The 12,388-nt window shown below is 61.5% G+C and overlaps 2 protein-coding genes across 2 annotated transcripts; one reads left to right on the top strand and one right to left on the bottom strand.

Moving 5' to 3' along the window:
- The first annotated feature begins 481 nt into the window (after positions 1 to 481).
- BGLAP (bone gamma-carboxyglutamate protein) lies at positions 482 to 1,489 on the top strand. Its single transcript, XM_064475061.1, has 4 exons — positions 482 to 593; positions 915 to 959; positions 1,049 to 1,115; positions 1,310 to 1,489. Exons 1-4 carry the CDS (start codon positions 533 to 535, stop codon positions 1,440 to 1,442), a joined length of 306 nt encoding a protein of 101 aa, XP_064331131.1. The 5' UTR covers positions 482 to 532; the 3' UTR covers positions 1,443 to 1,489.
- Positions 1,490 to 2,830: 1,341 nt separating this feature from the next.
- PAQR6 (progestin and adipoQ receptor family member 6) lies at positions 2,831 to 4,453 on the bottom strand. Its single transcript, XM_064474706.1, is given in 5 exon segments — positions 2,831 to 3,225; positions 3,438 to 3,563; positions 3,696 to 3,839; positions 4,109 to 4,166; positions 4,403 to 4,453. Coding segments are annotated over 5 exon segments (774 nt in total).
- Positions 4,454 to 12,388: the final 7,935 nt, after the last annotated feature.

The following is a 12,388-nucleotide window of genomic DNA, read 5'->3' as shown; positions in this document are numbered from 1 at the left end:
CCAGCAAGGGGCTGTGAGGACAGTGCCACAGAAGGAGCACGTGCTGCTCCCCGAGGCAGAAATTGGCCCATGAGTCCCTGTTGGCCCTGTGTGGAGGGGAAACCCCCACGGGTTTTGGCAAGCTCTCCTAGTGTGGCAGCAGCCCCGCTGGGATCCAGCGGTGGGAACTGGGACAGACCGGTCAGTGACTGGGGAGCGCAGCGAGGAGTCCCGCCAGCGCCCCGTCTCCCGTCCTGGCGAGGGGCTGGGGGACTGGGTGCTGCCAGGCTGGCAGGGCTGGGCCCACCAGCAAATCTCCACTGGCCCGGGGCTGCGTTTCCCTCCCTATGGGCTCTGGCCGGTCACGGGGGAACCGAGTTTACCCCAAACCACAATTGCTGCCTGTGCTGGTGGCTCCCGGCCCCAGCGGATGTGCTGGAAATAGCCCTGGCAGGGCCACGCGGGCCCCTCCTTGATGGCGGTCGCGGCACCCTATAAAGCCGCTCGGGGACGAGGGGCTGCACCGAGCACGGCTCCCGCGCAGAGAGGCACCATGAAGCCCCTCGCCCTGCTGACCCTCCTGGCCCTCCTCACCCTTGGCCTCTGCCGCAGAGGTACGGGGTGTCCAGGGGGGCGATGGGGACTGGGGAGGGGGACAGGGGACCGTGCCCCGGGATGGGCTCTGCTGTGAGAGCTGGAGGCAGCAAAGGGGCTTGGAGAGAGCTTTGCTGAGCCTTGGGGTGGAGGGCGCGGGGCTGAAGCAGGGGAACAGGGCTCAGGGCTCCCTTTGCCAGGCTGGAGGGGCTCTGGGTGAGGGGTCACAATGAGAGGGTGGGATGAGAGCCCCCCCAAAGGAGGAGCAGGGTGAGGCGACAGCTTGCCTGGGGCCTTCCCGAGCCCACCGGCTGTCCCGACTGCTGCGCCATCCCTCACAGCCGCCGAGCGCTCCATCAGCGCAGATGACTCGCCCAGCTCCGAAGGTGAGTGGCTGCGGCTGGATTGGGCCCTTGCGCCCCGGGGATGGGGGGTGGCCAGGCTCCCCCTGACCCCCCCCGCTTTATCCCCGCAGCCTTTGTCTCCAAACGCGCCAGCGCCGAGGTGGTGCGGAGGCACAAGAGGAATTACGTCTATGACAGGTAGTGCTTGACCAGGGACCAAATCCCCCCTCCGCGTGACAACGCGGTGGGGACACACGTTCCCCAGCCAGCACGGACAGTAAGATCCTGCTTTTGGGAGGGGGCCCGCTGGCTGGGCCCTCCCCCCAGGAGCCTCCAGCCCCAACGGGTCTGGGGATCCTCCAACATCCCCTGCACCCCTTATCCACCCCCAGCAGCGTCTACGGTGTCGTGCGAGACCCACTGGAGGCCAAGCGCGAGGTGTGCGAGTTCAACCCCAACTGCGACGAGCTGGCTGACCACATCGGCTTCCAGGAGGCGTACCGGCGCTTCTACGGCCCCGTCTAGCCCCCACCTCCCCCCACAGCCGGGCCGCGGCCCTACGGGTGCTGGATTTGAGCTCAGAGCACCGACCTCCCCCGAGCAGCCCTCCTCTGACATCCCTTTCTGTTAACCGTGGCAAGAAATAAATGCACAAATGGTGTACCCAGCTCCTTTCTAGTCTGAGGGTGTGCGACCGCAGCAGACGTACCCCACGTCGTCCCCACGAAGCTGAGGAGCCGCCGCCTCTTCCTCCCTCTCCCAACACCCAAAGGCTCCGGGGCGTAGCGGTGTCCATCACCATCAGGTGCTTGTCCCTGGCAGCGCTGAGCCCAGCGCTTGCACCGCCACTATTCCAGTTTAATTTAAAGCTGCTTGTCCCAGGCGTGGGGTTACTGGGGGGCAGCGGGGCTGCTACACGTGCCCCCGAGCCCCGTGCCCCCGAGCCCCATGCCCCCGAGCCCCGTGCCCTTCCCAGCGGCAGGGGTTCCTTCGCAAGGCACCGTTTCGTTAAGGCCAGGGTTGGGGGCAGAAGTGGGGGTAGAGTAGGACACTAGTCCCAGGCGTGGTGCTCTGCCCTGCCGCAGCCACGGCATCCCAGCCCTTCCTGCACCCCCAGCATGCACAGACGGACAGACGGACACACACATGCAGCTTGTGCTGGGGGCTGCTGGGCTGTCTCTCCTATTGCCCCTGAACCACCTGTAGTGTTGCTGCTGAGTCCCCACGTGGGGTGACATGTCGCCTCTGCCCCAAATTTACCTCCTGGGGGGCCCTGCCCACAGATCCTGAAGGCCCACAGCACAGGATGGACAGACAGACACACTCACACACTCACCCCCCCCACGCGGGGTTACTGCACTGATCCTGCTGGGGAACAGGGCAGTGCGCTGGTCCGTGGCTGTGGGGGTCCCACGCCCTGGGGATGGGTGTCTCTGTGCGGGGCTGCTACCCAGGTTAGACATATTTAAAAGGTGGGGAAACTGAGGCACTGGGGGGGGTGGGGAGCTTGGCTGGCTGTAGGAGGTGCAGGGTGGGAAGGGGGACCACCTCATGGCACCCCAAGACACCCAACAGCAGGACCCAGGCACCTGAAGCCCTCACCCTCTTCTCCCGATGTGTGGAAGGGGGGAACTCGGGGGGTGCCAGGACATCTGGGTGCCCACAGCCCCTGCAGCCCAGCCACTCACCCCGCAGCGTCGTGGGTCCTGACAGTGCCCAGCCTCGGTGGGGCCGCTTGGGGTGCTGACAGAGCAGCAGCGAAGGCGCCGATGATGTCGGCGTTGCCCAAAAGGGCCAGTCCAGCAGTGCCAACGGTGCTGGGGAGCCTGGGGGTGGGTATGTGGCCCCACAGCCAGGCCCGGGGCGAGCACACAGAGCTGAGGGCTGGGTCCTGCTGGGGTGAGAGGCCAAAGTCACCCTGGGTGCTGGGACTCCTTGCCCAGCTCCTGCTGCAAGGGGTTGCTTTGGGGAGAGGGGGCTGAAGCCGAGGCACCGGGGGCTGCTGCGCTCCGGCACAGGCAAAGCGGCCGCGCGCCGGGCGCTCGGGCTGGTGGGATGCGGGGGAGAAGCGGGTGAGCAGTGCGACGAGGCGGTGGCAGCAGTACCACAGCCTCATTCCAGGCGCAACTGCGCCAGAAGCAGAAAAGGAGCTGTGGGGAGGTGGGGGAACACCCCGTGGTGGTGGCACCTGACCCCTGCCCTGGGACACCCCGACTCAGCTGGTAGATGATGTCGTGGAGGAAGGGGTACACCGACACCGCCGTCCGCAGCGCCTCGCTCAGCCGGGGACGCTCCAGCTCAGGGAAGCTGTGAAGGGGGACGGGGTGGGGGCGCGGACCCGTCAGCCCCAACGGCGAGGACCCCTACAAGCACCTTTGCTTTTGAGCCTGAGCAGGGACGGACACACCCCCCCCACCCACCCCAGAGAGACTCTGCAGGACCCCAAAGCTGAGAAGGAGGAAGCCTCCAGTCCCAGTTTCCATCCAGCTGCAGCACTGGTACTTTTACCCAAACCATTCTGGGAGTAGCAGGAGAGGCCGGTGCAGACAAAGGAGTTAAAAGCAGCCGCGGGGACAAATTAACGGTGCAAAGCGCTGCTGACCCAGTGGTCTGGCATCGCACAGGCACCATAGCCAACTGCACAGCCTGCAAGAGAAACAGAGCATCACGGGGCCAGTGGCTCCCTGTCCCTGCCCCCATCCCGCTGCCGGACGTCTCTGCGGTGGCTCACCCAGGCTGTGAGTCTGAGGGCTCCGGAGTCGCACAAGGAGCGGATACGGCCGGCGGGCGCCAACACGGGGCTGGAGGCGAGGGCGCAGCTGGAGGCGAAGGGGTAGAGGCAGACGAACCGCGGGTAGATGAGCAGGGGCCAGCGGTGGGGCTCCTGGAGGATGAGAGCACCAGAAGGGCCACACAAAACACCTGTGGGCACAGCATATATGGGGGTGAGCGCCATCCCTGTCCCCAGCCCCATTCCTGTCCCATCCTTGTCCCCATCCCCATCTCCAGCCCCTCCTCACCACATGCTTGTCCCCATCTCCTCAACGGTCCCTGTCCCCACACCCATCTTCATCCCCATTCCTGTCCCCACCCCGCATCCCCGTGCCCATCACTGTTCCTACTCACGTCCTCGTCTCTGTCCCTGTCCCCCACCAGGTCAGTAGGAAACGTGTACAGGTGTTGACTGTCTCATTCATCCTCTGGAAGGAGCTGAGGACGCCCTGACATGATCCCATCCTCCCAGAAGGTCTGTGGGGACAGTGGGGCTGGTCACGGGACACACTGGGAGGAGTGGGGCAGCCCCAGAGAGCTGCTCCGGCCTCGTGGTGGGTGGGGAAACTGAGGCAGGATGGGCTGGGAGTGTCTCACCAGCTGGAGCAAGGTTGGGTGGGGAGCCCAGGGGATTCTTCCACCTTGGATGAGGGAACTGGGGGGGGGAGGGGTGAAACCGCAGGCAGAGCCCCACCGTCACCCAGCCACTGTACCCAAGGCACCTGATGGACCCTCAAGATCTACGGCCACTTTATTGTCAGCATGTCAGGGCCGAGGGGCTCAGGGCTAGAGGAGTTGGGGCGCCAGCCCACAGCCCCTGTCCCATGGAGGTGGGACAGAGCCCACTGGGTGACGGGGATGGGGCTGCAGGAGCCAGGGCAGCCGCCCCCCAGGCTGGGGCTCGGCGCGGGCCAGTGGCTTTTGCCAGAGATGCGATTAACAAAGCCGGCTCTCTGACACTTCCAGATAGCCACGGTGGGGGTGGCGGGGTGTCTAAGCAGGATCGGGCCCCCCAGGCCCAGGATGGGGTGAGCGCCATGGGGTCATGGGTGGGGGCTGGCAGAAGTTGGGGCTGGGGGTGAGGCTGCAGCAAAGAGCCAGATCCCGCCCTTGTCCCCCGCCTCACCGCATCCCCCCTCCCCACGGAGGCTCCCAACCCTGTTTACCTGCTCTGGGGATGTCCCTGGAAGACGCGGGTTTAGGACCAGGCCACCGAGGAGGGGGAAAAGCCCCATGGATACCCTGCCGGCCCCCCAAGCCCTGGCCCAGCCAGACAGGTTGTGTTACGCAGGAACCAGGGTGAAGCAGGACACTGATCTGGGAGGCTGGGGACGCGTTGCCACAGTGGGGAAACCGAGGCCCAGCAAGGGGAAAGCAGCCCAGCAGCACGAGGGGAGTCCTGAGTGCCCCCCACCCAGCCCAAAACCCAGGTTTAGAAGAGGGGGATAAAAGTAAAAAAAAAACCCAAAACAACCCAAAAGAGCCCGGAGACACCTCCCACCGCCCTGTGTGCAGCAGGAGGAGAGCGGTGCCAGGGAGGAGCGCTGGTGGGCGATGCTATACTGGGCATCCCCTCTGCCAGCCGCAGGCTGGGGGGCTCGGCCCCACCACTGCAGCTCACAGCCCCTCTCCCCAGGCGCCTCCCTGGGCTGCCGTGGTTCAAAGTGGCCAAAGGGTCCCTCCGTCGTCGGTGGAAGCGGCTGCCGGGGCCTCTCTGCGGGGGCTGCGCTGTGCCGGACACGCCGCTTGGCCTGCCGTGGCCTCGCTGCCTGCTCTGGCTGAAATCCCCCCCCGAACCCCCCCGGATGCAAGACCCCTCACTGTGCATGGGGGGTTTTGCCGCCCCGCGTGCTGCCGGAGGGGCGTATGCATCTCCGTCAGGGCAGGGGCTGTTGGCAAGCGGCTCTGGGTACCAGCAGGAAAAGGAAGCCTGGGGATGCGGCGGGCCCACTGCTGAGCGAGGAGGGGGCCCTGGCGACACAGGGTGCAGAGAAGGGGGAGTTACTGAATGCCCGTCTTTGCCTCAGTGTTTGCCGCTAAGGCTGCCCTCAGGCATCCTGAGGAGAGAGCACAGATCGGGAGAAGGGAGGACTTACCAGCGGGTGAGGAGGATCGGGTCAGAGACCGCTTGTGCAAACTGGGTCCTCGCCAATCCACGGCCCCGATGGGATGCACCCACAGGTGCTGAGGGAGCTGGGGGATGTTCTTGCTGAGCTACTCTCCATCATCTTTGAATAGCCGTGGGGGACAGGAGAGGTGCCCGAGGGCTGGAGGACAGCAAACGTCACTCCAGTCTTCAAAAAGGGCCAGGCAGCCTCACCTCCGTCCCTGGAGAGGGGATGGAGAGGTTCATCCTGGAGGCCATCTCCAGGCACGTAGGGGACAAGAAGGTTATCAGAAACAGTCAACATGGATTCACCAAGGGAAGATCGTGCTTGACCAACCCGACGGCCTCTACGATGGCGTGACTGGCTGGGTGATGAAGGGAGAGCAGTGGGTGTTGTCTGTCTTGTCCTTACTAAGGCATTTGACACTGTCCCCCACAGCATCCTCACAGGTGAGCTAAGGAAGCGTGGGCTGGGCGAGTGGACGGGGAACTGGCTCGACAACAGAGCTCAGAGGGTCGCGATCGATGGAGCAGAGCCTGGCTGGAGGCCTGTCACTAGTGGTGTTCCCCAGGGGTCTGGGCTGGGTCCAGTCCTGTTCAACACATCCATCAGTGACCTGGATATTGGGATCGAGTGTCACCTCAGCAAGTTCGCTGACGATCCCAAGCTGGGAGGAGCGGCTGATGCACTAGAGTCCGTGCTGGCACCCAGCGAGCCCTGGCCAGGCTGGAGAGCTGGGCCCAGGGGAACCTCAGGGGATTCAGCCAGAGCCAGTGCCAGGCCCTGCCCCTGGGGAGGAACAACCCCCCGCACCAGCACAGGCTGGGGGGGACCTGCTGGAGAGCGGCTCTGCTGAGAGGCCCTGGGGGTGCTGGGGGGCAGCGAGGGGACCCTGAGCCAGCACCGGGCCCTTGGGGCCAAGGGGGCCAGCGGTGCCCTGGGGTGCATGGAAAGGAGTGTGGGCAGCAGGGCGAGGGAGGTTCTTCTCCCCCTCTGCTCTGCCCCAGTGAGGCCACACCTGGGGGGCTGCGGCCAGTTCTGGGCCCCCCAGTTCAGGAAGGGCAGGGAACTGCTGGAGCAAGGCCAGCGCAGAGCTACGGAGATGGTCAGGGGCTGGAGCATCTCCCTCGTGAGGAAAGGCTGAGAGACCTGGGCTTGTTCAGCCTGGAGAAGAGAAGGCTGAGGGGGGATCTCATCAGTGCCTATAAATATCTGAAGGGTGGGTGTCAGGGGGATGGGGCCGGGCTCTTTTCAGTGGTGCCCAACGCCAGGCCAAGGGGCCACGGGCACAAGCTGGAACACGGGAAGTTCCCCCTGAACATGAGGACAAACCCCTTCCCTGTGCGGGTGCCAGGGCAGGGGCACAGGCTGCCCAGAGAGGCTGTGGGGTCCCTTCCCTGGAGACATTCACCCCCCGCCTGGACGCGGCCCTGTGCCCCTGCTCTGGGGGTGCCTGCTCCAGCAGGGGTGGGACGGGGTGAGCTCCAGGGGGCCCTGCCAGCCCCACCAGTCTGGGATTCTGGGATTCTGTGACTTTAAATGTCAGCGAGCTCTTCAGCTGGGGGAGCTGGGGCGGGTGATGGAGCCAGATGCCAGGTCCACACAGGGACCCAACACAAACACCCACCAGCTTACACCGCGGGGTTCCGTGAGCGCTGGAGATGAGACCTGGGAGATGGAGAGAGGTGGAGAAAGCAAAAACAAGTTTGGGAAACCATCCCCAACTGACCTGACCGCGTCCTGAGGGCACAAGGAGGGCTGGGGGTCTCAGTCCATGGGAGCAAATGCCAGCAAAGGCGTCCACGCTGCGGCTGGATGCTGCACCGTTCAGGCGTTAGAGGGTTGAACCGAGTGGGATTGATGCTTTCAAAGCCCTCCTCTTTGGGGGTTTATTTACCCCTGGAGGGCTCATGCTCCTGGCTCGGCTGCAGGCGCGGGGCACAGGGCAGGGAGCCACAGTGCCCCAGGACGAGCTGCTCAAATCCACCGCGCTCGGTACGAAGAGGCTGCTCTGCGTACAGGGCCCCGGCGCACCGGCAGCCCTGGCCAAGGGGAAGCTGCCTTTCTCTGGTCGGCGTTGCCACGAGGCCGGTGGGAGGGTTTGGGGTGTCGCCTGCCTTCAGAGGGACCTGCTCTATCTGTGCGGGGATGGAGGTGCTGAAAAGCCCCTCCAAAATAACCCGCATGAAGCACAGCAAACCCTGGGCAGGGACCTATCCGAGGCGGGGAAATCACATCTCTGCGCAGGGAGAAGCGGGATGCGGAGGCACAGAGAGGGAGGAAAACGGCCGGTGAGCGGGGCTGCCGAGGGGGAGGCTCGTGGGGCTCCCCGAGAACTCGGCCCCAGCTCTTGGTCAGGGTTACAAGGCTTTGCTCCTGCTTCAGCTGTGCAGGAGCGAACCCCCTCGGTTCGTTTCCAGCGTGAGGGGTGTGGGGCACCCCCTTGCAGCAACACGCCGCCTACACCGACCGAGGAGGGAGGCCCGGAACTCGGTAACGGGGCAGGTAGCACACCCACAGCCCCTGCCGGGGCATTAATGCCGGGCTGCGACTTGGCACAGCCCCCTCAAGCTGGAAGAAGCGTTTCCAGCCCCTTTGGAGGGGACAGAGCTGGCAGCGACGGGTCCCTTTTGTGCCACTGCCGGCAGCGGCGTTGGGACGCAGGGCACGTCTCGCCTCACGGGAAGTCGCCCACGGCTCATTCTCCCGCTGGGGGCTGAAAGCCAGATTCGCCTTTTCACAACCCCCCTCTCCGACCTTCCTACTGCTGGCAGCCTCCAAAGAACTGGAGGGGGAGAGTAAATTATATTGTTGCCTGGCTCGATGCTTTCCACTGGCAGAGCAAATAAAGGAACTTTGGTGTAAATGAACACAGGGAATGGAAGACTTTCTTCTTTTCCCCCCTATAAAACACCGCCCCCAGCTTCCCTAGTCACCAGCGCCTGGCACGGACTCTCAAAAGCCTGACTTCAAGCGTGCTGCCCAGCTCTGCCCCCGAAACCAAGCCTCCTGAAGGCACCTCGAATTAACGCTTACAAGTTACGCATTTTTAAAAATGCGTACTTTCTAAACACCCCGTTTAAAACCAAGCCGAGAAGCCACCCAATAAACCACTGCGGTTATTTTTGCCGACCACAACGTTGCTGGGGTTGGGGATGCTCCTGCGGGCAGCAGCATGCAGAGCCCTGGCAAGGGGATGAGCTCCCCCGAACGGCAAAGGCCAGGGGGCAAAGAAACAAAGGCTGTTCCGTTGTACAGTGCTGTTATAGGGATAAGGAAGGGACCCACCTCCATCTCATCCCATCAAATGAAAAGCAAACCAAGGTTACGCCTCCCCTCGCTCAAACCAAATAACATTCAAAGGGGTTGGGAATGGCAAAAGTGAGGGGTTTTTTTCTGAAAAGCAGGAAGTTTGGTCGGCAAAGCGCACGTCTGAGGGCGGATTCACGTATCAAAAATGGACTCGGCTCGGGGGCTGCGAAGGAGGAACACGGGCTGGGCTGGGAATCACCACAAAAGAAGAGGTACGAACATCTTGGATTTTATTAAGCTAGTCAATGCGTTCAGATCACAGTCAACAAATGCCGTGAGAGCCCCCGAGCTCCTCCTCGTCCCAGCTGGGGCCCGACAGCCATCCCGTCGGTGCCCCGCTGAGAGCTATCTAAGCACAAAACCACAGGCTGGGCTTGTTTTGGGCTACAAAAGGAGGACCGAGGGAGAAACGATTGTCCCTCGCCTCTAACCAAGCACCAGTCCTCTCCCTGCCAGCAGACAGAGGCGGGACCAGCGACACAGGGATCCTGCGCCAACACTCCTGCCTTTCTCTGTTCTTGCAGCCGCCCCATTCTCCCCACCTTTTCTGCCCCAGCCAGCCTGGCTAGCGCCACTAGACATCAAGAAGGGGAAAAACAAAGAAGTTGAAGATGCAAGCAAAGGCATTGCAGGTGGCATTGAGCCCAGCAAGGATGGGAGCAGGAGGAAGAGTCGCTTGGCACAACCCGTGAAGCCACCGAGCAGAAGTCCCCCAAGCACGGCATGGGGACAGCCCCCAGCCCCTGTGCTGCCTCCACGGCCAACCCGGCAAGCCTCAACCACCACAAACCACCCAGCTTCGGCTCACCCCATAAACTCCCGAGAGCTCAGCAGGGTGATAAGGAAAAGAAAATCAAACCCAAGAAACACACAAAACCACATAAAAACCAAGGCTTTCGGCCCAGAAGACTGTTTTGGCTCTCCTTCCCAGCACACGACTAGCTCGGGGCTGGTCTTCGCAAGCTTCGAGTTGGTACAGAAATAGCACCATATGGCTTAGCAGCGGAGCAGAGCGGCTTTCGCACAGCTCAATCGTTGCGTGACGCTCGCTTGGCGAGTCAGCTCGCTCCCAGGCTGGCACGACTACGCTGCGGTGAGCTCTGGGGAAAGCCCAGCCACGGCGCTCAGGAGCCACGGGCAGAGCAGGAAGCCAGGATACAGAGAGCCTCCCCACGGACCTTCGAGTCTGCTTTAGCCCTGCTTCGCATCAGCAACCAACACGGGGAACAACAGGCCAGGGAAACCGGCCTCCTGCTTTCGGCTTCTCGGTGGGGATTTGGAAGCAATGCACCAAATGCTGTGTGGAGCAAACTGGCACAGGCCCTTGGACATCGCAGAGCTGTATCGATTTATACCCAGGGAGGAGACTCCGACTCCTCGTGAGCACTGGGATTGGGGCTAAGAAGTGTCTTCCTTTACCCCAGTCTTAAAGACATCAAATTGAGCCTGGAGGACACAGCTTGCCCTCTTCCCTCAGGCCGCTTTGCAGCTCCGCTGCTCCGGAGCTTTGAAATCTCCCACTTTTTCAGCTTCATGTATATGACTGGGGACGTACAGCCAGAAAAAAAAAAACCTCATTGGGTCCTCAACCACAGCTGCACGTTCTGGAGAGGAAGCAGGGTGGCACTGGGATCCTTCAGGTACCTCATTTGGAAGGTTCCTACCCCTCCCCACTCAGCCCAGAGGTGCGATGTACTGAAAGGTGGCACTGGGCTGTTAAGCTTCCCTGTTGAAGGGCTATGGCCTTGTACGCTTGGAGAGGAGAAAAACCTTCAGGGTAATATTAAAACAACCACTCGGGAGACCAGGGCAGTTACTAAGGGATGGTTTTGAGGAAAGTAAGGCAACAGCCTTGCTGCCTTTTAGAAAGAAGCCCTCTGATTTCACGCCGTGGCCCCCAAGTGGGCTCGCTGCAGCTCAGCAACCTCTCGTTACAGAAACATCAGGTTTATTTACTTTTGTTCTTAAACTGCCTTCTGCCTCCAGCCCAAACAAGCCACCAGCCTGGTTCGGGGCACGGATGGACTGCGTTAGCCCATCCTCCACACTGGACTGTGACCCCCTCGCTCCCACCTCGTTCAGCGCCAGCACCAAGCTCATCTGCTGCCCTGACCCCTCAGCGCTCGGCTCCCGGCTCGCAGCCTGCGCCACCCGTAGCCTGGGGAGCAAAACGAAGCCAGCCGCTTATGATCGGCATGACAGGTATTCCCTTTGGGTCGCTGCTTTATTTGCTCTGCTCTTTTCTCCCCTCGAGATCCAGCTGTGGCCAAGGGAATACCTGGCCCAGAGCAAGGCTGAGGAATGGCTCCAGCTCCTCGCTATTTTGATTCCAGCCAAGCAATGCTCTTTTCTTAACCAAGCCCCAGTGCTTTGCACTACTCAGCCAGAGGGGAATGACAGGCCTCTCAGGGCTGCAAACAGCCAGGCTCCAGCTCAAGCAGGCCTCCAGGAGGGAGCTGGAGACTGCAGCCCCTTCTGCTGTGCTTTGCAGTAAGGAGGTGGATGGTTTTCTTCAGCAGAAGTTAAAAAAAAAAAGCAGAGGCCCCCATCAAGGAGTGTGTCTCGGCCTGGGGAGCACACCCCAAGCCATGGAGAGCAGAAGGGGAGGCGACTCTGCTCTCGCCTTCACCACACTGCTCTAGGTCATACGCTGAAGGACAAGTTCCACAAGGTGATTCTCTTTTCTTTTCCCACACCATCAAACAAAAATAATGAGCTGGACACACGGCTTCAAATAAAAACACCAACAGCACTGCAGGCAAGAGTGACTGACCAACTTCACAGCCCATCTTAGGTCTCTAGAAACACCCAAGATGAGCCAGAGCCTTTGACCTGCCGTTCTGCTTATGTTTCCTTGGCTTAGCCTAGAAAAGCACCATGAGTTTCAGAAGAAGCTGCAAAAGGAAAAACCTGTAAGGGAAACGCTGCCGCCCTACCCCGGCTCCACCTGCCTTTCAGACCACAAGGTACGGACCTTGTAAGGCCAACTCCAGCGGTAACTTAAAGCTCAGCATTTCTCTCTGCTGTGCTACAAGGCTGCATGCTGCAAAGGAACTGAAACTGGAATAGAAATGAATCCTCTGGGACTTATGCTGGTTTTTTGTGGGTTTTTTTTACGTTTTTACCTGAAAACAAGGAACATCCTGCCACTCCAGTACAATGCGTCATGCTAGGAAGTCTGCACAGATTGGAGTATGTTGCTTTCCATATTATATCTTTCCATATTATGCCCCTTTTTTAGCAGCTTCTGGCCGGCTCATGTGAACAAACACACAAACA

The sequence above is a fragment of the Phalacrocorax carbo genome, chromosome 28, assembly GCF_963921805.1.
Source record: "Phalacrocorax carbo chromosome 28, bPhaCar2.1, whole genome shotgun sequence".
Taxonomy (NCBI): Eukaryota; Metazoa; Chordata; class Aves; order Suliformes; family Phalacrocoracidae; genus Phalacrocorax; species Phalacrocorax carbo.
This window is presented reverse-complemented; position numbering and strand designations above follow the sequence as displayed.

Bases quoted from the DNA above. Each gene is read 5' to 3' on its own strand.
- BGLAP (XM_064475061.1), top strand. From the start codon at position 533: ATGAAGCCCCTCGCCCTGCTGACCCTCCTGGCCCTCCTCACCCTTGGC. The intron at 960-1,048 runs GTGAGTGGCTGC...TTATCCCCGCAG, and splicing joins TGACTCGCCCAGCTCCGAAG to CCTTTGTCTCCAAACGCGCC. The intron at 1,116-1,309 runs GTAGTGCTTGAC...ATCCACCCCCAG, and splicing joins AGGAATTACGTCTATGACAG to CAGCGTCTACGGTGTCGTGC.